At 34.4% G+C, this 25,842-nt stretch overlaps 2 protein-coding genes across 2 annotated transcripts; both read right to left on the reverse strand.

Annotated features, from left to right (window-relative positions):
- Positions 1 to 1,778: 1,778 nt before the first annotated feature.
- On the reverse strand, positions 1,779 to 15,738 carry LOC133172449 (T-cell activation inhibitor, mitochondrial-like). Its single transcript, XM_061307331.1, has 9 exons — positions 15,665 to 15,738; positions 15,155 to 15,263; positions 10,869 to 10,986; positions 10,418 to 10,640; positions 5,244 to 5,467; positions 5,003 to 5,094; positions 3,961 to 4,202; positions 3,021 to 3,152; positions 1,779 to 2,107 (listed from the first exon to the last, which is right to left on the reverse strand). The coding sequence occupies exons 1-9, from the start codon at positions 15,727 to 15,729 to the stop codon at positions 1,864 to 1,866; spliced, it is 1,449 nt and encodes a 482-aa protein (XP_061163315.1). The 5' UTR covers positions 15,730 to 15,738; the 3' UTR covers positions 1,779 to 1,863.
- A 6,921-nt stretch (positions 15,739 to 22,659) lies between these two features.
- LOC133205845 (probable basic-leucine zipper transcription factor D) lies at positions 22,660 to 24,901 on the reverse strand. The gene is made up of 2 exons (XM_061341731.1): positions 23,286 to 24,901; positions 22,660 to 23,014 (listed from the first exon to the last, which is right to left on the reverse strand). The coding sequence occupies exon 1, from the start codon at positions 24,811 to 24,813 to the stop codon at positions 23,752 to 23,754; it is 1,062 nt and encodes a 353-aa protein (XP_061197715.1). The 5' UTR covers positions 24,814 to 24,901; the 3' UTR covers positions 22,660 to 23,014; positions 23,286 to 23,751.
- Positions 24,902 to 25,842: the final 941 nt, after the last annotated feature.

The raw sequence follows: 25,842 nt of genomic DNA on the forward strand, positions 1-25,842 counted from the left end.
CAGAGAAGAAGCTGAAAATGTTCAAATGTTAACACACGACGGACGACACACGACGACGGACGAAAACAGATAGCAATAGGTCACCTGAGTGACTCAGGTGACCTAAAAAAAACAGATAAAAAACAAGATGTGTTTGTGAAACACTGTTGCCCCCCTATGGCAGCTTATGGTGAAGATTAAAGTTTCTCAAATGCAAGTCAAAATCCAAGCCAAAAGATAAAAAATGTTGGTACCCAAAGAAAGGTCTTGTCTCGAGGAATATACCTGTGAAATTTCAAAAGACCTAGCTGCAATTGTTCAAAAGTTAGGGCGAAGGTTAAAGTTTTGTAAAAGTAAGTAAAACGTCAAGGTCAAAGTGGTTGGTATCCAAAGGAAGGTGATGTCACAAGGATTACATATGTGAGGAATGAAAGCCCTAGCATCAACCATTAAAAAGTTCTGGCCAAGGTTAAAGTTTTTCAAAAGTAGGTCAAACTCCTAGGTCAAGGTCAAAAGGTCAAAGTGGTTGGTATCCAAAGAAAGGTCTTGTCACAAGGATTACATATGTAAAGTATGAAAGCCCTAGCTCCAACTGTTCAAAAGTTATGGCCAAGCTAGTTAAAGTTTTTCAAAAGTAGGTCAAACTCCTAGATCAAGGTCAAAGGGTCAAAGAAGTTGATATCCAGAGGAAGATCTTGTCACAAGGAATAAACATGTGAAGTTTGAAATCCCAAGCACCACCTGTTCAAAAGTTATGGCCAAGGTTAAAGTTTTTCAAAAGTAGGTCAAACTCCAAGGTCAAGGTCAAAAGGTCAAAGTGGTTGGTATCCAAAGGAAGGCCTTGTCACAAAGAATACACAGGTGAAGTTTGAAACCCCAAGCACCAACTGTTCAGAAGTTATGGCGAAGGTTAAAGTCTCATAAAATTTTGCAAAAGTGGGTCAAACTCCAAGGTCAAAAGGTCAAATTTGATGGTACCCGAAGAAAGGTCCTGTCACAAGGAATACACATGTGAAATTTGAAAGTCATAGCTCCAACCAATCAAAAGTTATGGGCAAGGTTAAAGTTGACAACAGACAGACAGATAAACAGACAGACAGGACAAAAACAATATACCCCCGGGATCTTTCGATCCAGGGGCATAAAAATGTTTATAAGTATTGTTTACTAGTGTACCAAGTCTTATTGAAATTGGATCAAAACTGTAGTAGAAGAAGCATTTTGAATTTTGAAAAAAAAAAAATATTTTTAGTAACCATGGCAATACTGTTCATCAAAATCAAAAAAACAATACCAGAATTATGTATCTTGTATTGAAAGTTTCCTGAAAGAAATTCACAAAAATCTCTATTTTTGGTAGTCATGGCAACACCATTCACCAAAATTATAAACTTATATTTAGAATTATGTACCGGTATCTTGCTGTAGTCTACTTGTTTACCAAGTTCTACTGAAATCGGACCAAAACTGTAGGAGCATTTTTAAAAATTGTGTAAAAAGAGATGGACAGACAGGGGACACCTTACTACTGTACATTCCTAAATGTACGCAAGGAATTAATTATCGCCTAATTTCACGAGAAGCATCACTCACGAAATAAAATTACTCTATTTTATTTTTATGGTGATGAAATCCATGTAAAATCTCGATCAACCGTCCACTCGCGAATTACTGTTCTCGCAATTTGACATCAAAAGAGACATTTCAGGATATAAGTACTTTTGTAAATTTAGGAATTTACAGTATTGCATAAGCTCTTCTGGTCTCTGACCAATAGAGCTAAAAATGTAAAGAAAGCCTTTTAAAATATATCATTATGAATTTAATAAATGCTTTTTTTTTCACAATATACTGCACTACATTATATTTCAAATTTCAAAATCACTAGGAATCCTCGTCTGACCAGTTCCAAGGAATACACACTAATCCATCATCTGTAACGGAGTAATACTGCGTCACTCTTATACTAATACCCTCCACGTTTGTTGCAATGTCACTGGAACGGTCCATCAGTCTCTCGCAGCACTGAGTCATCTGAGCGGGGGAAATATTCAGGTCTTTTTCCAGGTCACAGAGACCTAGTTTATCTCGACATTGTTCTATCACCTCATCCTCAATCATCCTCAAACTAAAACAAACCATTAAATCACTCTGTAAAATATTCTTTTTATGATCAACAAGTAAATAACACTATAAATGTAAAGCTGAGCACAATAATTCTTCAGATCAGAATCACTGTACATACAATTCAGTTCTGCTGGTTTTAAGGATTCCTATGTTCTTTTACCAGGCTCAAAGACCATAAACTGAGAATAGACTTAAGTCAAACTTTCAAATAAGTATAACTTTCAATAACTTGAATATTATACAAACTTGCAACTTTTTAATTATTTTGATTTAATAAAGATCAAGATAATTGAAATGTAAATTTTGACTTAAATATGTTCTCAGTTTATGGTCTTGAGTCCTGGTATTACCGGTATATGTATGTATTTAATTTGAACTTACAAGATTGCATTTTCAAGTTCTTTTGCCTGGTGTTATGTGTAAGTACTGTACATGTAAATCACTTTTTATTTGTGCAAACTTTATTTTGGTGTAAGTAAAGGCGAGACCGTCTGCTCATGAAAATTTCATTCTCACATATAATTCTACTTTTAAAGAATACAGAGAGCAATAACCGAAATTCATGAAAATTTTGTTTTGCTTATAAATACAAAAAAACAACTTCGCCAAAATAAGGTATTGCAAAAATTTGGTGATCTACAGTATTTCTTTAAATTAAATCACAAGACAGCATTCCTTAGTTACTTCTTTTGTTTTGTATTACGTATTTATCTGTACCAGTATATGGATTATTTATTTGTATTGGTATATGGAGTATTTATTTGTACCGGTATATGGGGTATTTATTTGTATCAGTACATGGAGTATTTATTTGTACCAGTATATGGAGTATTTATTTGTACCCGTATATGGAGTATTTAATTGTACTGGTATATGACATTTTCCCCGGTGATAAGTATTTATTTTGTACTTACGAGATTGAATCCCTAAGAAGTTCTTCTGCTTGGTGCTGAGTGTTCTTAATAAACTCAATAATCATTGAGCCTGGCATAGACACTGGAATTAAATATTGCCCCAAATTTGTCAAGGTCAGAGGTGCTGATGACCTGCCAATAGAAGAATTCAAAATTAAACATTACTTCAAAAGCAGCTTGAGGTACTGTGAGTGAACTCACAAAATAACACCCCCATTGCATTTTTTTTAAAGTGCCTATTTGCAGTTTTGTAAATGTGACCTTGAAATTGCCAAAATGAAATGACATACCCTCTGGTCATAAGTAATCTTTAAGTGAAATATGGAAATCCAATCTTTCTTTATTATATTATTATAGACCTGTTTTGAATTTTACTATTTTTCTGCCAGTACCTTGAACTTGTCACACTGACTTGTGCATAAGGTTATGGCACAGTCTCAGGTCATAAAAAAATCTTTGTACCAAGTATGAGCTTCCAATGATTCTCCAAGAATTTCTTCAAGAATTTCCTACTTTTTCTGCCAGTGACCTTGAACTTGCCAGAATGACCTTGGGTCAAGGTCATGACATATCCTCAGGTCATAAACAATCTTTGGATCAAGTATGAGATTCCAAGTACATGTATGAGATTCATCAAGTTTTAAATTTCAAATCTCTATTACAAGATATAACCCAGACAAGATTGCACGGACAGACGGACAAGGTAATTCCTATACATGTATATCCTCCCAAACTTTGTTTGCTGGGGGTATAATAAGTTTGTATGCGAAAGCCAAGATCAATGCATGCACTAAAAATTTAAAAGTATGAATATATGAACAAGAATTGAAATGCATTTTATTTATACATTGTAATACCTCTTCCTGAAAAGAATCATTTATAAGTCAGCTGGTTTTGTTTTTTACGTTGTTACATTGTAAAAGAACTCTGAAAATCTCACCCTTCCACTACCATTTCTAAGTAAGAAAGGTCACGGCCTTTGAACCCTCGCCTAACAAGATCCTGATTCCGTCTCAAGGTATTTAAAATCTTGTTCAACAAAAGTTCATACTCTTCTGCCATAACAATGTGGTGACGTTCCCGTCGACGGATCTTAATGTGACATAATAATCGAGACAGTTCAAGTTCCATGTATGGAAGACGTTCTAAAACTGCATCATATGCTGGGACTGCAGTCAGCCTCTGAAATGTCAAAAAGTACAAGTAATAATTAATTAAAGAGCACTATCAAATTCTTCAAGTAAGTTTAATAGAAATAATTATGTCCATGGGGCATTAATCCCCCTACCTTATTCTACATTTGAACTGCATCTTAAAAGGAGATGTCTCCTGTATATTTCTGGCCAGTATAAAAATATTATGTTAGTAGAAAATATACAGAACCCAGAGATCTATTGTTTTGAACATGTTTTATTAAATAAATCAAAAGAATAAGAAAAAAATTTTTACAACTTAAGGGCTCCCTCTACTTATACATGTATTACAGATGTTGCTATATATAGTGTTGGTTTGTCCAACCCAAAAGTTAAATGCATTGAAAAGATATAACTCAAGAAGTTTTGGTGGTTTTCATATGTGATAAAGGAGGTGATATTCAATGAATGTAAATATTTTCACATGTATGATGTTTTTGTCTTCAAGAAAAGATTTTTAAAATTCAAATTGCTTGAAATAAACATGTATATTTAAATTTAAAGTTAATGTAAGATGTCTCTATGTAGAAAAAATTACCTTTAATGTAATCATTACTAAGAAGCATTTAAAGGGTACCTCTTTTTAATCTATGGCAAAGTATGTTCTTACCACGATGTTAACAGTTTCATAAGAACTTTATTTTTTGATTGTTTCAGAACATATCTTAGTCATTGTCTTAGTTGAGTTACAGTTGAGGTACAGCAGCAAAAGGGGGGGGGGGGGGGGGGTCCACCCACCCACCTCTCAAAACTGTTCAGCAGATGAAGAATTCAGATCTTTATACATACCATTAGCCAGACTTGTGGGACATCTGTGTGGTTAAGGCACACCTCCCCTGACAAACTGACACCATTTCTGTCACTGATTACAACATCTCTCCCTATAAAGAGATCAGAACCATTTTATCACACATGCTTTAAGATTTTCTTCCAATCTATTATAGGCAGAAATTTCAAGTACATGTGGTTAACCATTGGAAATAACTGCATTGTACAATTCATATTTATCTGACAACATAAAGTCTCTTACCAGCTAAATATTTTTTGACCATTTCTGGGTGGTTCTCGGAGACCTTTTCCAGTGAGGTTAAACAGGCAGTGTACCGACGCGGTCCCCAATTAGTGTGCCATTTAACTGCCCTTACCCCAACCAACTTGTTCAACCTCTTTGTGATGTCCTGAACATCCTTTTCATATTCTTGAGACTCCTTTGTGTTTTTTCTTGAGATTTTAGAATTAGTTTTTAACCATGATCTGTAATAAATAAATACATTTTCTAATTACAGTCAAGCCTTGTTATTTTGAACTCAATGGGACAGAGGAAAAACTTCAAGATATTTGAAGATTCAAGATATCCAGGGTGAAATACATGTACTTAAAGAATAAGGGGTTGGAACTTCAAAAACCTTCAACATATGCATGGTATTCCACATATCGGTGTTCAAGATACCGAAGTTCAACTATATAAGGAAAAATATCAAATACTAGTATATCATCATTTGTGTTTGTTCGTATATTGTTAAACATCCCTCTTGAGAATTTTTCACTCATATGGAGACCCCACTACTTGCCGGTGGAGGGCTGCAAATTTTAACCTATGCTCGACACTCAGGGTCATTGAGCAGTGAGGGACCTTTTTCATGCCAACACCTATTGCAACAGGTGACCTTGGTTTATAGAGTCTCGTCCAAAGGACTGGTCTCCACGTCCGGCAGTGGATTCGAACCTGTGACATAAGGATCAACTCCAACTCCATGACTCTGTAGCAGATGCTCTAACCACTGCGCCACACAGGCGATCACCATTTGTGTAAACAGACAAGTACAATCTCTGTCTCCATTCTTGACGCTCTAACCACTGCGCCACACAGGCCACCACCATTTGTTTAAACAGACAAGTACAAGTACAATCTCTGTCTCCATTCTGATACGACTGAAATATGGTATCTTGAACACAAATATCTTGAGTATCTTGAAGTCCCAAGCACTTTTTCTAGAAGTATTTTACTCTCAATGTCTTGAAACCTTGAATATCTCTGTTTTTTCTGTCCTTCAAGTTTGCGATGGGACACACCTACTCACCAGACTTCTGTTCTTTATCAGCAGATTTTTCCTATGTAAAATAAAAATAACATATTGTGGAACCACCCTACCTCAGCCCCATCCTACCCCCCAGATGTCATGATCTGAACAGAACTCTGAAGATGCTTCCAAATAATTAAGGAATGAATTTAATAACTACCCAAGTTATACAGTATAACCTGGGTTGGGGCAGTTTATGCTTTATATAAATGTAACATCAAGCGGATTGATACTTTTTTGACGCAAGTCATTGTGACATAGGCAACCCAGGTTATACAGTATAAACTAATTTTTCAGCTAATCAAAAAGTGTGTTACAACCAGAATTAAATTAAATATGGCTAATCATGGCTTTGCTGTTCCCTAGAAAAGATTTATCCTATATATTCCTATTTAAAATCTGATCACCCATCATGGCCCTACCCTGCCCCCTGGGGTCATTATTTAAACAAATCTGAATCTACACTACCTGATGAATGCTTCCATACAAATATGACAAATGATGAATTTGCTGTTATTGAGAAGAAGAATTTTTAAAGATTTTTCGTATGTATTCCTATCTAAAACTTTTATCACTCAATTTTGGCCTCACCCTGCTCCCAGGGGTCATGATTTAAACAAAACTAAATCTGCATTACCTGAGGATGCTTCCACACAAATATGATGACTAATGATGACTCTGCTGTTCTTCAGAAGAAGAATTTCAAAGATTCCTCTTATGTATTCCTATGTAAAACTTTGATCACTCAACACTGGCCTCCCCTACCCCCATAGGTCATGATTTGAGGATGCTTCCATATGATTAATCACGACTTTGCTGTTCTTGAGAAGAAGAATTTTAAAGATTTTTCCTCTGTATTCCTATGTAAAACATTGATCGCCAATAGTGGCCCCAACCTACCCCTGGGAGTCATGATTTGGATAAAACTGAATCTATACTACCTAAGGCTGCTTCCATACAAATACAGTACAATTCGTTTTTTATCATACCGGTTTTATATCATACTTCTTTTTTTATCATAGATATCTGAAACACAAAACCATTTCTTAATAATTCATTATAAATTTTGTCTGTTATTATCATAGGTAAAAGTATACACTTCGCTTACTATAATAGAAAATGTCCGTCCGTAATATTTTTTTCACACCTTTTCACTCTTGGGACAATCAACAAAACAAAAGATAACACCTATCTACACTTGTGGTTCATGCACTGTCGCTTGTCTATACACAATGGCTTGATTTTCACTTTGAAATTTGCCGATAGTGAAAGACTGGGGAGAGTAGTCACACTTCAGTGCACTTACCTGAGCGATTGACAGGGAGTCTGTTTATTTTATGAAGTACATGACAGGATAACACGAACTCTTTTTTTTTTCATAACTTATTTTCTTCTTATGTTAATCCTGAATTGTACGTTCGTAATAAATACGTTTTACCAAATGTGTTGAAACTAAAATTAGTGTCAATATTAACCCAAGCTTTCTTACGCTTGGTGTCTGGATCAGTGTTCATAGTTAATATCATTTACAAAACTACCCGATTAATTAAGAAATGATTAAGTGAAATTAACTCTTTCACCAGTCTGTCCAAGCGGCTTTGAATGCATATGCTCATCAGCCTATCGATTTTAATTATACGGCGACATTAAGTGTAAATAGGTATTTTTTTATGTCTACTTTGGATGAATAAAAAAAACAATTTGAATGCATGCTGTGTTAATTTATTTAATATGTGACCAAAAACAAAAAAACAAAAACAAAAACAAAACAAAACCGAAACGAAACGAAACATTGGTAATTTGAATTGACCATAAATTAAAAATGAAAGTAGATCAAAATAAACAAGATGGATGCCAAGGGATCTAGAAGATTGAGTTTGAAGCGTATTAAGCTTTATTTAAGTGAATTTATTTATAATAAAAAGTGGAAACAGTAAGTAAATATTGTGAAATGATATGTCAGTTAACTTGTATTCCAAATAAACCTAAAAAATCAAAATTATATGTAACGTAAGATGTATATTACATCCAATAATTTACACAAACGTCGTATCGTCAGCCGTCTGACATGAATTTCAGCCGACTATGGTTATTATAAAAGTCGCTTATTATAAAGTTTTGGCTTGACAAATAAACTATGATTATAAACGAATTGTACTGTATGACTACTCATAATTTTGCTGTTCTTGAGGAGAAGAATTTTTAAGATTTTTCCTATGTATTCCTATGTAAAACTTTGATCGCCCATAGTGGCCCCACCCTACCCCTGGTGGTCATGATTTGAACAAACTTGAATCTACACTTTCCCAGAAAGGAGAAAGTTTCATTTTTTTCTGGTCCAGTGGTTCTTGGAAGGAAGATTTTTAAATTACTCACCCAATTTTCACTATTTCTTAATTAGCTCCCCTTGGACAGGGTGTACCCCTTTATTGAACAAAATTGAATCCCCTTTACCCAAGGATACTCTGTGCCAAGTTTGGTGAAAATTGGCACAATGGTTCTGGAGTAGAAGATGAAAACGTGAAAAGTTTATGACAAAATACAGAGTGGACAAATTTCAGCTCAGGTGAGCTAAAAAGTCACACTGACCATTACACTGCCACTAAATTATCTCTCTGGTAATTCAAAATGCTTGGCTTCTACACCTTCCCTAATTTTATATAATTGATATCATTTGAGGATGTACTAGAAAGAAAGGTCAATAGATAATAACATTAAAACATCCACTTTTTAATCTTTATCCTGCTATATATTTTAGCTGTCTGGCACTTCCTGTGTGGACCATTAATTAATTGACAAGTACATTTGTATCATATCAAGTTGTGTAGCTAGGCAAAAATAATGTGGATGCATTTCTGATTGAAAAGGAGGGGGGCCCATATAAAGCCCCCCCCCCCTTTTTCAGTGGATCCAGGAGGAGAAACCCAGCAATTTTCACAGAAATTGACAATGTTTAGGAGTTTAGATTTAGTCTAAGAATATGCAGTATTGTGGTAATTTTTGAATACCGTGAAGTCAAGAAATACTTGTATTCTTTCATCGAACAATTTTGTATTAATTTATTCATTAGAATTTTTTGCTGCTTTTTTTGGAAAAATAGCCTGGATGCTTTGACATACAAGCAGACATGGTAGGTACATCACCTATATCTATGATGATGATACTGATGGCAGATAGCATACATCATGTGATTCCCAGTTGATTCACAGAGTAATGAACAAGATGTGTTTGCGAAACACTGATGCCACAATATGGCAGCTCAAGGACAAGGTTGAAATTTTCAAATGTAGGTCAAACTCCAAGGTCAAGAGTTCAAAAATGTTGATTAACAAAGAGAGGTCATGTCACAAGAAATACACATATGAAATATAATAGCCCTAGTACCAACCATTCAGAAACTATGGCCAAGGTTAAAGTCTTTCAAAAAGTAGGTCATACTTCAAGGTCACTGTCATGAGAACAAAAATTAATAGTACCATAGGAAAAGTCTTGTCACAATGAACGCATAAGTGTATGAAAGCCCTGGCAGCATCCATTCAAAAAAGAAAGGCAAGGTTACAGGTTTTTCAAACAGTAGGTGAAACTCCAAGGTTAAGGTCATGAGGTCAAAAATGTTGGAATCCAAAGAAAGGTTTTGTCACAAGGAATAAACATGTCATATATGGAAGTCCTAGCACCCATCATTCAAAAGTTATGGCCTGGGTTAAAGTTTTTCAAAATAGGTCAAACTCAAAGGTCAAGATTGAAAGGACAAAAATGTTGGTACATAAAGAAAGGTCTGAATACATGGAATACACATGTGAATACAAAAGCTCTATCTCCAACAGTTCAAAAGTTATCTAAGGTTAAAGCTTAGTAAATTTTTGCAACAGTAGGTTAAATTTCAAGGTCTCAAGGTCAATAATGTTGGTACCCAAAGAAAGGTCTTTTCACAAGGAATACACATGTGAAATATGAAAGCCCTGGCATCTACCATTCAAAAGTTATGGGCAAGGTTAAAGATTTGCAAACAGATTAACTGACAGATGGATGGACAGACCAAAAACTATATGCTCCATAATCTTCAATTATGGGGCATAAAAATAAAATGCCATATACATTTGCATGCATATCAATCACTTACATCAAATTCAGTTTTCTGACTTTTCTGTAAAATGCCTCACCACCTTTCCGTCCAGCAAAAATGTCTCCGAAGTCAGGTCCATGGTAAACCCTTCTCTTGGTAGTTGTGGGTACATCTGATAATGTGTTGATGTAATCCAATGGCAACTGACAAGAAGTGAGAACTGTTGCTACAGTATCCCGAATACTGGGTGATGCTAAGTGAACTTTTACATGGTTTAAACCTGTGAAGGAAAATTTGAAATGTTTAATAAACAATTTAAAGCAGGACTAAATTTCATTGAGGAAATTTTCATTTCAATATAAGAACCAGCTCTACAATTTTAATGGATTTTAACACCTCAACATCAGGATTTTAAAAACAATATAACATTAACTAGCAAATCAAATTTCAATACATTAAATAATTTATAATTTTGAAAAAAAAGATGATTTAACAGGATCATAGTTACTAAAATTATCCGTGTCTCTCTTGGCAAAAAATGTTAGGTTGGTTGGTGAGACTCTCTCCTGTTTTCTGAGGGCAAATATATATTGGTGAAGTTTCTTTAGGGAATCTTCATTTATAGACTGAAATAAATAAAGCCGTCTCTAAATTTCCAGGTAACAAATGATATTAAACAATACAGGGTTACTGAACTTGTATTGGTGAATTTTGGCACAAGATGCATGGGCTTGCCAGTGCCAATACTCACCAAATATAAGTTCTATAACTCCTTTATTATAAAGCTGAAACATTTTCCCAAATGTTTTTAATTACATTAATTTTTAAATAAAATAACTCAAAATTAAGGAGAATGATTCAATATATGTGTCTATATTAAAAGTGTGACAGAGTTAAACAATCACAACTGGAGAATTGAATTTTTTCAGCTGGTGAGTCTCAAAACTGAAGTTTCTATATCAATGTATTTTTAAATTGCAGAGGACCATCCTACCCCTTAAATTAGGAAGAATTAACTTCTATTTGACTTAAGGAATGAATTTAATAGCTATCCAATTTATAAGGTATAAAGTGGGTTGGGGCAGTTTACACTTTATAAACCGCGAAGCGGTTTATAAAAAAGCGTAAACTGTTCCAACCCACTTTATCCCGTATAAATTGGGTAGCTATTAATTTCATTCCTTATAATTTAATTTTCATTCATTTAGTGTAAGAAAAAAGAAGACTGCCCTTAAAAAATGACTTCAAATTGTACAAAATTTAAATATAATGTCAGGCGGATTGATACCTTTTTGACGAAAGTCATTGTGACGTAGGTAACCCAATTTATACGATATAAAGTAAATTTCTTATCCAATCAAATGGCGTGCTACAATCAGAATTAAATTATATCAGTATGAATGAGAGGTTTTGAAAATTTGGAAAACTTAACCAAATTGTTGTCTAGTACAAAACAAAAAAAATTCATGACATAGTTTGTAATCAAGTAATGTGGTATCTGGTATTCAAAATAAGCTAGTTTATTAATGTGTTAAAATTTAGTCCCCAAATGGTGTTGATTTATCAACTTGTTAGTAAAGTAAAACAAAGATTTCATATACCAAATTAAATGTCTTTTTTTCTTTTCTTTTTTTTTAAACATATTTGTTTTTTAAACAAAATAATTTTTTTTTTAATGTTGTCCAATATCATTAATATGCATAGATAAAATGGAAATACCCTCATAAAGAGGTGGCATATTTTGGGTGTGCAAGTTTTAGCAAAATCCTATAGTCTATTTTTAACTAGAATGTGTAAAGCTTTATTCACGATTAATCAAGATACAGTGAAACCCATGTATTCCGACATGCACTGAGAAATAAATTTTGTGTCGGAATGGAACGGATGTTGGACTGTACAGTGTAAAGAACACGGAAAATAGTAAAATGGGTATGAAAATAAAGGTCAGAATTCACAGTGAAACGGATTTCATAGGTGTCGGATTAGACAGTTTTCACTGTATCTGTATTTTTAATGAGCACTCTAGCATTAATATGGCATTGGAGAATTTTAGCAACTACAATAATTACAATGTTCTGCATTCAGTAATAATCATTGATGGTCATTGAATATCAAGTGTCTTATCACTTATTTTACAATTTCATTATAACATGTTGATTCCTATGAAGCTACAAAGCACTGGAGTTGTTATCTAATTTCCTTTTTTACACTGGTTAATTATATGAAACAAGATAACATTTCAGTGAGAAAGATGAAGATAACAGTGATATATCTCAAAAATCTACAAACAATTCATATCTGTGAACAAGGCATAAAACATGGATCCCCAATAATTCCAGAGGTGGTTGCCTAGGTCAAATAATATTCAATTTGAAGATTTTCAAAACACAGCAGAGTTGAAAATTAATCGGGAGGTGCAGAAGGGGTTGCAATATTGGGAGATTTTGAGAGACGTGTATGTAATATTGTTTTTTTCAAAAGAGAATAATATTCATGGACCCATTGCATTGCCCATATATCAAGATCTGAAAGGATTAAAACATCATTGAATATATATATATATATATATATATATATATATATAGATATAGATATATAGATATATATATAGATATATATAGATATATATATATGATATGATGTATTCTACCACAGTTATTGCCAAGATCAAAGAAATGCTGCGGACATTATTCTCCAATAAATCACGAACTTCATCAAAAACTTACATGTATCAAATAAAAAACACGAATATCAAACCTGTACAGTTGAAAGGAATATTTCAGTGTACAACCTAATACTTATTTAGACTATATGTGTCATCTTTCGCAGTCTAAAGAGTGTGTAATGCCTAAAACAGCTGAAAAATGTCGGTCTTTTATAGCTAAGTAAGGCTGTCCCACGAACCTCCTCACACCATTCACACTCTGTGATTTTACTGATAAAGTAATGAAATAAACAACTGATTTTGTTCTTTTACATTCACAAAAATTAATCAATATATGTTACAAACAAATTTATAAATAATTAAAGGATTTTTTAACCCAACAAATGCTCAAATCATCTGCATTCTATGCAATGGATACACAAGTAAACAAAAAAATTGACCCTCTGGTGTTAAATGGAATAGCGTAATCGTGACATGGTGACCTAATTCGTCTCTCTATAGAGGAAACAATCAGCTGTATTTTAGAGCTGTTAGTAGAATAGAAAGAAGAGGCCCAGGAACCACATCACTCTATCTGAGACTGTGGCTAGGAAAAAAGCAAAAATCAGTTTAGTATTGCAATGCTTAAATGCATAAATGGTCTCGACCTACCCCTAAAAGGGAGGGGGTATGATTTGAACAAAATTGAATCTACACTAACTAAGGATGCTGACATATTTTTTTTGACTATAACTGTGACTTTTTTCCTACAAGTTTAAACTTTCATTGTGGCCCCTACCTACCCCTGAGGGTCATGATTTGATCAAACTTGAATCTACACTATCTGAGGATGCTGCCATATAAATATGACCAATCATGGCTTTGCTGTTCTTGAGAAGATTTTTAAAGATGCTCACAATGTATTCCTATTTATTATATACCCAATTGTTTGTCACTCAGTTTTACTGTTGAATTTACGCAATCACGTAACGGTGTGATCCGACGTTCCGGATCACCACACTGTGGTTTTCTGAATCCATATCACCCCTCTCTGAAACTGATGACGTAGTACACAGAAAAATGACGTCTTTATTCTCACGCATCAAAAAGTTCCTTGACAAAATGGTTTGTTTAATGTATAAAAGTTATGTAATTGATCTAAAAAGTTTCCTTTTATTATATTTTGCTGGTTGTAAATAGGTATATAATAAATTTATCATTACAACAGTAACTTGATCCGAAGAGCCGTATCACGTCTCGTTGACAGGCGCGGATCATCAGATCAAACTCGACACTTCGCGTCTCGTTTGATCTGATGATCCGCGCCTGTCAACTCGACGTGATACAACTCTTCGGATCAAGTTACTGTTATAATAATATATATGTAAAACATTGATCACCCAATGTGGCCCTACCCTACCCATGGGGGTCATTATTTGAAAAAACTTGAATCTACACTACCTGAGGATGCTTCCATGTAAATATGAATAATCAAGGCTTTGCTGTTCTTGAGAAGAAGGTTTTTAAAGATGCTCCCTATGTATTCCTATGTAAAACATTGATTGCCCACTGTAGCCCCACCCTACCCCCAGGGGTCATGATTTCAACAAACTTAAATCTTCACTACCTGAGGACGCTTCCACATAAGTTTCATATTTTCTAACACAGTGGTTCTTGAGAAGAAGATTTTTGAAAGATGCCATAAATTTTTCATGAATTCACAAATTATCTCCCCTTGGAAGAAGGCGTGGCCCCTCATTTGAAAAAACTTGAAATCTCTTCACCCAAAGATACTCTGTGCCAAGTTTGGTTGAAATTAGCCCAGTAGTTCTGGAGAAGAAGATAAAAATGTGAAAAGTTTATGACAACAACAAGAACAACGATGCCAACAACAACGACAATGACAGACAATGGACAAATTTTGATCAGAAAAGCTCACTTGAGCCTTTGGCTCAGGTGAGCTAATAAAGTCCTTATTGTCGTGAATGATGCAGGATAACCTCCTCGGGTCTCGAAATGTTGTTTGGAATGTAAAAGCCTTGGCTAACGCTTCGGCTATTATATTTCAAACATTTCTAGACCTCTGAGGTTATCCTGCAACATTCATGAAATTGCAGATTTATTTCTTAATTAAATCACTGCAGCTCTACCCTTTCTCTGGGGTGCTGTCCAAAGAGATCAGGATGGACGGTAAAGTAAAAAGGACGCAATGCTGTAGCTGCTTCACTCACACTTAACCAACGATAGATTCTTGGACGTCTGCAAAAATTATGAAGATAGAACTAAATAAATGCATTAAACAGTTAAACCCCAATAAATAAAAGATTTATTCAATAGATATATATTAGCACCATAAACAAATATTTCAAATGATTTTCAAAAGATACACCTTTTGTAATAATTCTATTTTTAAAGAATATAAAAACATTGCTAATTAAATAATCAGAATTATTGCATAATCTGCATTTAAGGCGAAAAGACATTCAAAATAACTTCGCTGTTCTTGACAAATAACATAAAGGGAACTCCGTTTGGCCTACATGACACATGTCTGCAACCTAAAACATCGTTCATTCACTTCGATGCACTGACAATTTTTTTCCCAATATTACCTAATAATAAATTTTATAAATGTCAAAAGTCAAAGGAGTAAAACATACTGATTCGAAGGTTTACAGCACGTTAATGTTGAAATGCTGGATAGCGGACGACGTAGGACATTCATGTCACCATTGTGATAGTTCACGGAGACCAGCTCAAGAGAACCAGATTTAAAGGTAACAGGACGTTTCGCCCCCTATTGACGATTCGCCCCACCGACCGTTTGCGCCCGAATATTCCGATAAAAGTTTATATATAGAGAGAGAAAGAGAGAGAGAGAGATACATGTAGCAGGTTCCAGTAAATGTTCTACCATTAGCCTCTTTCTTTACTCCTCACTAAAATATTAACAGCAGTGAAGGAGAAACTTCAGGAGTACTGTGCAACAAATATATTCGAGGAGCGGTGGTGTAAATCAGATGTGAATACTTAAAACCCCCAAAGAACTTTTGAAAATTTGAAATCACAAAATTTTACCAAAATCAATAACATAAAAACTTACGATTCCCCACAATAAATTAAAATCCAGGATTTTTGACTTCATTGACAGCTGCCTTTTCAATAAAAATGGAACTCGTAAATTTACATACCTTGTCATTGGTCATTTGCAAAATTATTTTGTTAAAAAACATTCTGATTGTACACACAAGTACTCTGAAGTTGATATTAAAAAGATGCTTGAGTTTCTGATTGACAGTATCTATGTGTTTTTTGGAGACCAGATCTTCCAACAATTAATCTGTTAGAATTTCCATGGGTACCAATCGCGCCCCGTTGTTAGCAGACCTATTTTTGTATTTATATGAAGCAGAATTTATTCAAAATCTTATACATGAGAAAAAGAAATCTCTTGTTGTGGCCTTCAACTCGACATTTAGATATATTGACGACGTATTATCAATTAACAATAGTTATTTCCATTTATATGTCGACACGATACATGTATATCCCATGCAGTGAGCTTGAAATAAAAGATACGACAGAGTCTGACACATCTGTTTCATGTTTGGATATTTTACTAGAAAAATCCTGGATTCTCCCCTGGACATATCATGAAGTACTATGACTTTGATGCAGATAATTTACTGATATGATGTTGAATTCAATAAATAAATATGTCTTTAGGTTACAAAGTTTTTACTAATCTATAAAGCATGTTTATGCTACTGTTGGCAAACTGGTGCAAAATTCAGATGTATGTGATGTAGTCAGCTCTTTGTATAGACCTAACAAGCATACAATTGAGTTTTATACAAATTTATGCTTACTAGTAATTTATTTTGCTCAATCCAACACACACTGCGTTGTAGATCTTCACATATCTCTTCACACATCTTTGCATGGCTGTATGTTTCTACCGAATTATCTGTTACATCTTGTGAAGAATCGTACGTCTGCATACCCGGTACATATTTACATGAGAATGTTTGAACAGTGCTTGTAGATAGTTATTAATACATGTATACAGGATTTAAAAAAAACAACAGTGGGTCTAAAATAGAGCCCTGTGGAACTGCAATACATGTATACACGTACATGTAGTTACTTTTCATCCGATAGATTGCCTTCCCAATTAGTGTAATTAACTCTCTGTACACGAATTATTAGATAGATTAAAACCATGCATTCAAATGTATCATTAAATATGCCAAAACACGCGTTTGTATAATAAAACTTTGTGATTGACAGTGTCAAATGCTTTCCGAAGTCTATAAAAAGTACACTCGTACAATGTAAGTTTACCTTCATCAGTATTTTAAGCCATTCATATCTACATGATCATGATCTACTACAGTAATAAGAGTGCTTTCACATGAGTGTTTTGGTCTAAAACAATATGTAATTAGAAAAACTAAGTGCATAAGTATGATGAGCAAGGGTGCCTCTTTAAAAGACTGAAATTCATGGTCCCTACACGTAGGTCAGGAGTTCTGGGGTTAGGACGGGGCTCTTATATTCATCATATAGTGAAAATGCATAAATTCTTCTCTGCTCCTGAGTATGGGACAAGTGCATGGATACTATTAGCAAGGGTGCCTATTCCAAAAATCTGAAATTCATGGTGTCAGGTTCAGATGTTCTGATGTTTATAGAGTGACTCTATCTATCATATTGAAAAAGTTTTTTAAATTATTTGAAAATCTCCTTTGCTTCTGGGTATTAACCGATAAATTAGGTGCAAAATCATGAAAAGCAAGGACGCCTCTTCCAAAATTGTGTAATTTATGGCCCCTGGGTCAGGGGTTCTTGAGTTAGGGCAAGCCTGAAGGGCTCTATTCATCATATACTGTAAATGCATTAATTCTTTGAAACTTTTCTTCTCTGCTCATGGGTAATAGACAAACTAAATGTTTAATTATGATGTGCAAGGGAACCGCTTCAAAATGTGAAATCCATGGCCTCAGGGCAGGTTTTAGGGGTAAACGTTGGTTCCTAGGGATTTTATTTTGTGTTGCAATCTTGATAACAAATTAACACATCATGAGGTACGTGAATTCATGGGTCTCTTCATACGAGGAAAATTTAACTCACCCAAAAATTTGCGATTTCATCAGAGTACCCTGTGCAACATCTCCGTATACAGAAGAACTCAAAGTATAGAAAAAAAAATTCATTTAAATCTGTATCAGTATCTGCTACTTGTATAATTACACCTATCAGTATGAAAAAAGTATTTTGTTGAGAATAATTTTAACTTACAGAATCTATCTACATGTATTTTGAACTTTTATCCTTGTTTGTCTTTTAAAGTCCATCTATATTGAAATAACCTCAGTTTTTATTGCCCACTTTCACCGAAAGTGGGGGATATTAATTCGTGTCTGTCTGTGTGTAATATTCGATATCTCTAGTCTTTGAGCTTTTGCAATGAAATTTTAAACCACAACTACCTATGACCTAAATAAGACGCCTATTGATTTTGAGGTCAAGGTCATACATTCTGTTTTATGTGTATCACTTTCGTTTCCAGGCGATATTTTTAAAAGCCCGAGCTTTTGCAATGAAATTTTATATTACAACTCTTTTTTGCATTAAAAAAAAGACTCGTATTGTTTTTGAGGTCAAAGGTCAAGGTCAGAAATTCATACTTTACAAATATTTTCAAGATGATAACTTTAGTTTTCATTAAATATCACAACTCCTTCTGGCCTAAGGAAAACCCCTAATGACTTTGAGGTCAAAAGTTTAAAGGTCAAGGTAAGAAATTCAAACATTGCAAATAACATTTTCAAGATGATAACAGTAGTTTCCTTCTTTCTTCCTCCATCTGTATGATTTTTTCAGTTCTTCTTCCCTCTTCTTTTTCTGAAGTGGGGGACACAAATTCTCTGAATTAGCTTGTTTTGTGTGTGTGTGGGTGGGTGTGGGGATATTTCTCTTGCATCTTATTTTACGGAGTGTATACACTATCCTTCATTTAATTTACTATCCAGTGTTGATTGGATATATAGGTCTGCTTTCTGGAACATGTCTACCAGTAAACAAAACCTCTACTGAGTCTAACGGACAGAAACGGGTCAGGTCCATAGGAAGTAATTTAAGTTGGGGGGGGGGGGGCTATCAAGCAAAAATTCATGTAATAACCAACATATATATATATATATATATATATATATATATATATATATATATATATATATATATATATATATATATCCATCCATCCTACATTTTTGTTTATTTCTTTTATCCGATTTCCAAATTTATAATATATCCAAATTCATAATTTAACATTGCCCTTCCACATTATCTTTCTTTCGTTTCTTTTTTATCATGTATAGTTATACTATTTTGAGAGAATAAGACAGTGTACGATTTACTGCATGGTCGTAATTAATTAACGATAATTAATTCGTTCAATTATGTAAATCGCACTTCACCAGAGTACACCCGATAGACCGGACGCAATTCATAGCGCTCCGGATTTCTTTCTTCACAACTGTTTACAAACTTCAAATTAAACATGTAACACTGTAAATATTTAGTGTATGGTAGTTTAGTAGTAATGCTAGTTGTGTTTGTTTCTCCGTTTCCTTTGTTTTTATGACTTCTTAACTTTTTTTGTCCCGAGGAAGGGACAGGTCGTCCCGAAAATTTGACAATTTTTATTGTTCGTTTTTAGTGCTTTAAATACATACATACATATATGAAACTACATGTATATTTGATTTTAATGCAATTTCACATAATCAACAGAGCCCCACCCTAACACCAGATTCCCTGATCCAGGCGCCAAACATTTCACAATTTAGGTGGAGGCACCCTTGCTCATTATAATTATGCACTTTGTTTATCTTGATTACCCAGGAGCAAAAGAGGATTTTCAAAGAAATATCAATTTTTTTTTACCATTTGATCAACAGAACCTCCTACTTCACATCAGAATCCCTGACACCGGGGTCACGAATTCCATAATTTAGGTAGCATTGTTCGTCATTACAACAATGCACTTCGTCTGCTTAATACAATGTACCTGGGAGCAGACCTTCAAAGATTTTTTGCACTTTCAGTACATGATCAATAAAGCTGACTTTAACACCAGAACCCTTGCATTTCACAATTTAAGGTGTCCTTGCTCTCCATAACCATGTACTCATTTTGACTGCTACGTACATACCTAGAAGATTTTTAAGGAAGCTCTAAACACTAATGAAAAATGCTTTTTGGGCTTTGAGAAAAAAATACCATAAAAAGGTGCACATATTCAGTGTATCTAGTTCATTTTCAACATAGGGTGCCTGCCTTATTTCTGCAGGAAAAATGTTCAAAGACAATGAACTATCTGTGAACAGAAATCACTGTTGTTTACTTGCATCGGGAAAATTAATGGAAATAATGTATTCAATTACTTAATCTTGGCCTAACATAACATTAAGAATACTTTAATTCATAACAAATTGTACCATTAACTGTAGATTCCCATTTCTACTATTTTTCTTCTAAGGGCAGATCACTCTAACTCAATAAAACTACCCTACAAATAGAACTCTTTAGTGTGCAGTGTTTACAGCTTCCTTAAAGAATTTATTTAAAGTCACCCCCCCCCCCCCCCCCTTCTGAGTTCTCATTGAAAAGTTGGGGGTTTATAGTAATCGGGATGTCCATCCTTTTTTTTAACTACCGTATATACTCGCCTATGTCGGTTTTTTTGGAGTTAACTTTGGTCCAAAACTCTTTGTCCGACTTATAGGCAAGTTATAAAAAGATTGGAATTTGGAGGGTCAAGCCCTCTAATATTAGCTTAAAAAATACAACCGACTTATAGGTGAGTATATACAGTACCTCCGTACTGGCACCTCAATTTATCATTGCTTTAACTTTGGCAGATCATCTGGACAGTCAATCGTGCAAAATCTTATACATGTACCAATAATATATACTCCGGGCTTGGTTTTTATTTGCCAACAAAATCTCTCGACTACCAGGGTATACTCTCCAATGACGCTGGAATTACTTCTTCGATAACATTCAGCAAACTTATCCCACATAAAGTCATCATCAATCTGAATAAAATTTTACTTGTCATCATTGTTGTTCAAAAAGTTACAATGACTAGAAGGAAATAAACCATGTTCAATTTCAGCCTCAAGCCCAACTCGACAATGTAGTTGCACAATCACAAAAAATAGCCACCTTCAGGATAAGAACACCTATTAAAACACCACAATAACACCTTGTAGGAAAGATGCCTGGTCATCTCAATTCCAATGTTGTTCAGTAACCCTACTGTAAATGACGATCCTGCACTTTCTGAGCATCAATGTATTAAATTTCACTTAGTCTAGCCTTCATGCTAAGCAACAAACCTCAATGAAACAACAAATGCACAATAGGGTGTGTGTTGCATCAATACAAAGTAAACAGTAGGATGTTTCACTCTGTTGGTATTGCACGAGATGATTTTAAACAATTTTTCATTTTTCAACAGGTCTTTGATCGAGAAAAATAAGGATTATCACTATTTCATAAACCATGAAAAAAGAGGACATTTCCAAAAATATGTTTTCTTTCCCAAAAAGTTGGGACTTTTTCGGGAAATTTTCAGTTGTACTGTCTGAATGTTTGTCAGCTGCACTTTAAATTACATTCATTTATGGATGATCAATACTATCGTTTTAAACATTTTAAAGAATTTTTCAAGTACCTTACTTTTGAGGTGGATTACTTTTTGAAAGAGGCAAAGTAGTTCTTTACACTTTATTTCTACTTTTCACTTGAGAAGTTTTGTGACCATACACAATTCCTGAACTTCCTACTTCATATAATCTTAAACCATCCCATTGGACAAAGCTTCTCATACTGATATATAAAATTCCATGTTTTATCTTTGCCATAAAGGGTTTCCTACATGGTTGACAATAAGCCATGCCTCCATAGCTTGTAATTTATCCCTGTAAGTTATTGTTGAACAAGTACCTTGCCAATCAATATAAAAAGATTATAAAAATTAATATGCTAACAATATTAAACATTAATTCACCTTAAACTATTAAATATTTCAAGATAAAAATATTCAGCGAAGTAAAAATCACACAGGACATCATGGACTACCGTGGGATGAAGTAAAAAAATAGAGAAAAATTTTTTTTTTCAAAAAAAAAAAAAAAAAAGAAGAAGAAAAAAAAAAAAAAGATCGTTGAATGACAAAAATGAGGCAAGTCATCAAAAATATAATGTAAATATAAGATATGAATTTAATTTTTGAGAATTCATCAGGTACATTAACTATAAGGCTTCAGGCCTGCATATTTATCATGAACCGCGTTAATATGCTGGCGTGAAGCGTCATAGTTCATGTCCTCATGAATTCTCAAAAATTGAATTCATCTCTTAAGCAAAACATCCCAGTGCAAACCATCTCTGTGTAAACCAGGACAAGAGTGAAACATTTCCAATTCCCAGGTAGCCCTTTTTTAAACGAATACAGCCTTCAAAAGCAGGCCACAGTTCTTTGGAGATCTGCCACCGATTTTTTTTTAGTTTTTCATCGCTCTGCCTTACCAGTCAACGGCCAACTGAAAAGATAGCTTTTAGTGCATAGAAAAATAAGAAATAATCATAGGAACTCATTTATTCCCTTAAAAATGAAGAGCAAGAATACAAACAAGTATGGTCAAATATGAAAAAATATTTACAAATTACACTTCATCGAATGTATACAAAACACATACTAAATGTTCTTATGAAAAATATGTTGACTACATATTTAATACATTCAAAAATGTATAGTTTTCACTTGATATCATGCAGAAGTAACATCTTTCCCATAATACCCAAATGCCCTTTAACCCTCGCTTGACCTCCCATACAGTACCTGTAACCTACTACCTGTTTACATTATACTACCCAGCCTTTACTAAGGATGTTCTTGGGACCCGTAACTCTTTCAGGACGATTCCAATTTCTCTCTAAATATGGTAAAAATGTATGATCAGTGTTGTGTAATTCATAAACAAGATGATTATTATCTACAAATATTACAAAATTGTCAATCTGCAATACCAGTGCAATTTTCACATCTTGCATATATATACATGTACAACGTATATTTGACTTATTAAAAAAAGATATTAATAACATTACATAAATAATATCATATGTACAGCTTAAGCTGTATAGTTCAGGCACCCTGGATTAACCTTTCAACCCAGAATACCTTATGCAGTAATATCACCTTACCAAATTTGGTAAGTGGTCTGGTGGATGGTGACTTCAGATCTCAGCTTGGATGGGATGTGCAAATCCAAACTGTTCTGTAAAGAAACTTGTAAATCATTAGTAATTGTTTAAACCTTGTCATAAAACGAGTGAAAAAAAAACAATAATCAAAGTTACAAAAAAGTTTCCTCTTCCACTTGAAAGTTCTTGTTGGATCTGTAGTATAGTCAGGGGGTTTTTTTGTTCTCTTTTTTTTTGTCAAAGTTACCAATATTTACAGAAAATTTACTTTGTGGCCCAATTCCAACCAAGCATAACAAAGTGAACAGTGAAATAAACAAAAGTTAAGTAACCATTTTAAAACCTTATTATGCTGTTTGGATTTGAGCCAAGTTTTGATACATTATACCACCATAATTGGGACTGGCCATCCCATGGTAGATTTATGCACTTTTGGGCAAGTTGCTCATTCACACATCACAAGGTTTCACACATTTTCTCCATGTGAGGCAGCAGCACTAGAACATTTAGCACAGAATTCCAGAGACACTTTATCCTGGTGAACATGAAGACAAACTCCAGCTGATACCGACTTTGGTCGCTTATTTGTAGGATAGTCATGATCTCTATCAATAGATTGCCTCTTTCTTGAGAATGAAGAGGAAAGTTCCACGTTTTTCACATTTGGAATGTTCTGAAGTAGGTTTGAGAGAGCACTCTGATTGGCCAGGACACTTCTCAGGTAATCGAGTTCTTCTTCCATCACTTTGTGTGACATCTGAAGTTTGTCACAATTCTCCTTTAATGTCTTGTTCTCTGATTTTAATAGTTCTACATCATCTTCCAAGTTCTTGATGTAAGCCTTCTTCTTTTCACGATTAATTTTGGCCTGGACTGCATTTTTACGATTTCTTTCTTCCATTGCTTCATAAATTTGATCCTGCGTTTCCTTGGGAGAACTATCTGCTGGCGTTTTAATGACTTTAATTACTTTGATTGGTGGCAGTCTCGTGGTGTTCAAATCCTGCCCCCTCTTTCCTACAGTCTTTTGAACCTTCTGTTGGTTTGTGTCATTTTCTGAGAGAGCTTTCACTTTTCCCTTTTTTGAGTTTCGTGTTTCTCTTTTTGGTACTTCAAAAGGAGAAATGGCTTTAACAGTTATTGCCACATTTGGAACATTTTCCTGCTCAGACACAAAATCACACACAGGTGTGGTTAGTTGACGCGATGCTATCGAAACAATATCGACACAATCGTTAGAATTGTCACTGGACAGATATCCAGCGATTTCCTGGTCCAGGGTGTCTGGGAACAGAGACATTTCCTCATTCTTCACAGAAACGTCGCCATCTTCTTCACTGGTCACCGAGTAGCAAGGACTGGTCATTCCACTGTATCCGCTGTCCGATGAATGACTAGGAGAGAGTTCTGTATACTCGTTCTCTTCTGGAATACCCAGGATCACGTCATCAACCAAAATATCACTTTCCATAAAATTATTTAATAAACAATTAACATCGTTACCAGACCCATCCAAATTGAATTCCATTATGCAAGATTTTATTATGAGAATACTCAACAGATTTTAGTTTAATCTTTTAAAATTATTTAAACAACCAATCTGTCAATCGCCCCAAGTTTGTATTACCTATAACACCACCTCTCTCTACTCTTTCTTTCGTCGTTATAATGATGTATTTCACTACGCACTTCTTTTGTACGATACAAAACGTTCCTTCTACGTTTGCCTTGTAAGCATTAAATACAACAAGCTTATTGGTCGGAGAAGTCACGTGTTATAATACCTATTGGTTAATATATTTAAACCGTGACCTCATAGGTGTAGGAAAAGCCGGGGAACAAGAGGCCCATAAGCCACAATGCTCACATGAAACACTTTGGCCCTGTTCTGTATCAGATCCCCCTCCAATACACTACCAGAGGCCGGATGCTTCCACATTAATATGATTCACAAGGTTAGCTTTTAAAAAAAAAGCTGAGAGTCAGCCACTGGAATACATAAAGATTCTTTCTTGTTTTGTGATGGTATATGATTTGTTTTATCCATCATGTTGTGTTCATTAAAAGTCATTGTCGTCTAAGTTAAAATTCGCCCAGTCGTTTTCTTATTTGTAACATAATGCTGTACATAATAAATGATAAAGCATAGAATAATTTTAGTTAGAGTACATCGTGATCTTTATGATGACCTCCAATATTAATTTCTCTTGGGCGCGGACATCAGATACAGGCCCGTAGGAAGCAATTTCAGTTGGGGGGGGCACATTCATACATTTTTCAGTTGGAGGGGCACTATTAACTACCAAAAAAATTCCTTGACAAGCAAAAAAAAATTAATAAATAAAAAAAAAATAAAAAAAAAAAAAAAGGTCATCAGACGTTTTTATTGAGGGGGCACAAACATATAGAAGCTATGTTTTCTGTAGTAGTCTATATATCGGAAAAATTATGGGGGGGGCACGGCCCCCGTGCCCCCCCCCCCCAGTTCCTACGACCATGAGATAAAGTTCGTGTCAGAAATGAACAAAGCCACTATGATCCCAATCATTGAACGTTG

The sequence above is a fragment of the Saccostrea echinata genome, unplaced genomic scaffold (assembly GCF_033153115.1).
Source record: "Saccostrea echinata isolate AGI-Se365-2 ecotype Australia unplaced genomic scaffold, CSIRO_AGI_Sech_v1 ptg000054l, whole genome shotgun sequence".
NCBI lineage: Eukaryota > Metazoa > Mollusca > Bivalvia > Ostreida > Ostreidae > Saccostrea > Saccostrea echinata.

Bases quoted from the DNA above. Each gene is read 5' to 3' on its own strand.
- LOC133205845 (XM_061341731.1), bottom strand. From the start codon at position 24,813: ATGGAATTCAATTTGGATGGGTCTGGTAACGATGTTAATTGTTTATTA.
- LOC133172449 (XM_061307331.1), bottom strand. From the start codon at position 15,729: ATGAATGTCCTACGTCGTCCGCTATCCAGCATTTCAACATTAACGTGC. The intron at 5,468-10,417 runs GTAAGTGATTGA...TATTTATTACAG, and splicing joins GTCAGAAAACTGAATTTGAT to ATCATGGTTAAAAACTAATT. The intron at 5,095-5,243 runs GTAAGAGACTTT...ATCTCTTTATAG, and splicing joins GGTCAAAAAATATTTAGCTG to GGAGAGATGTTGTAATCAGT.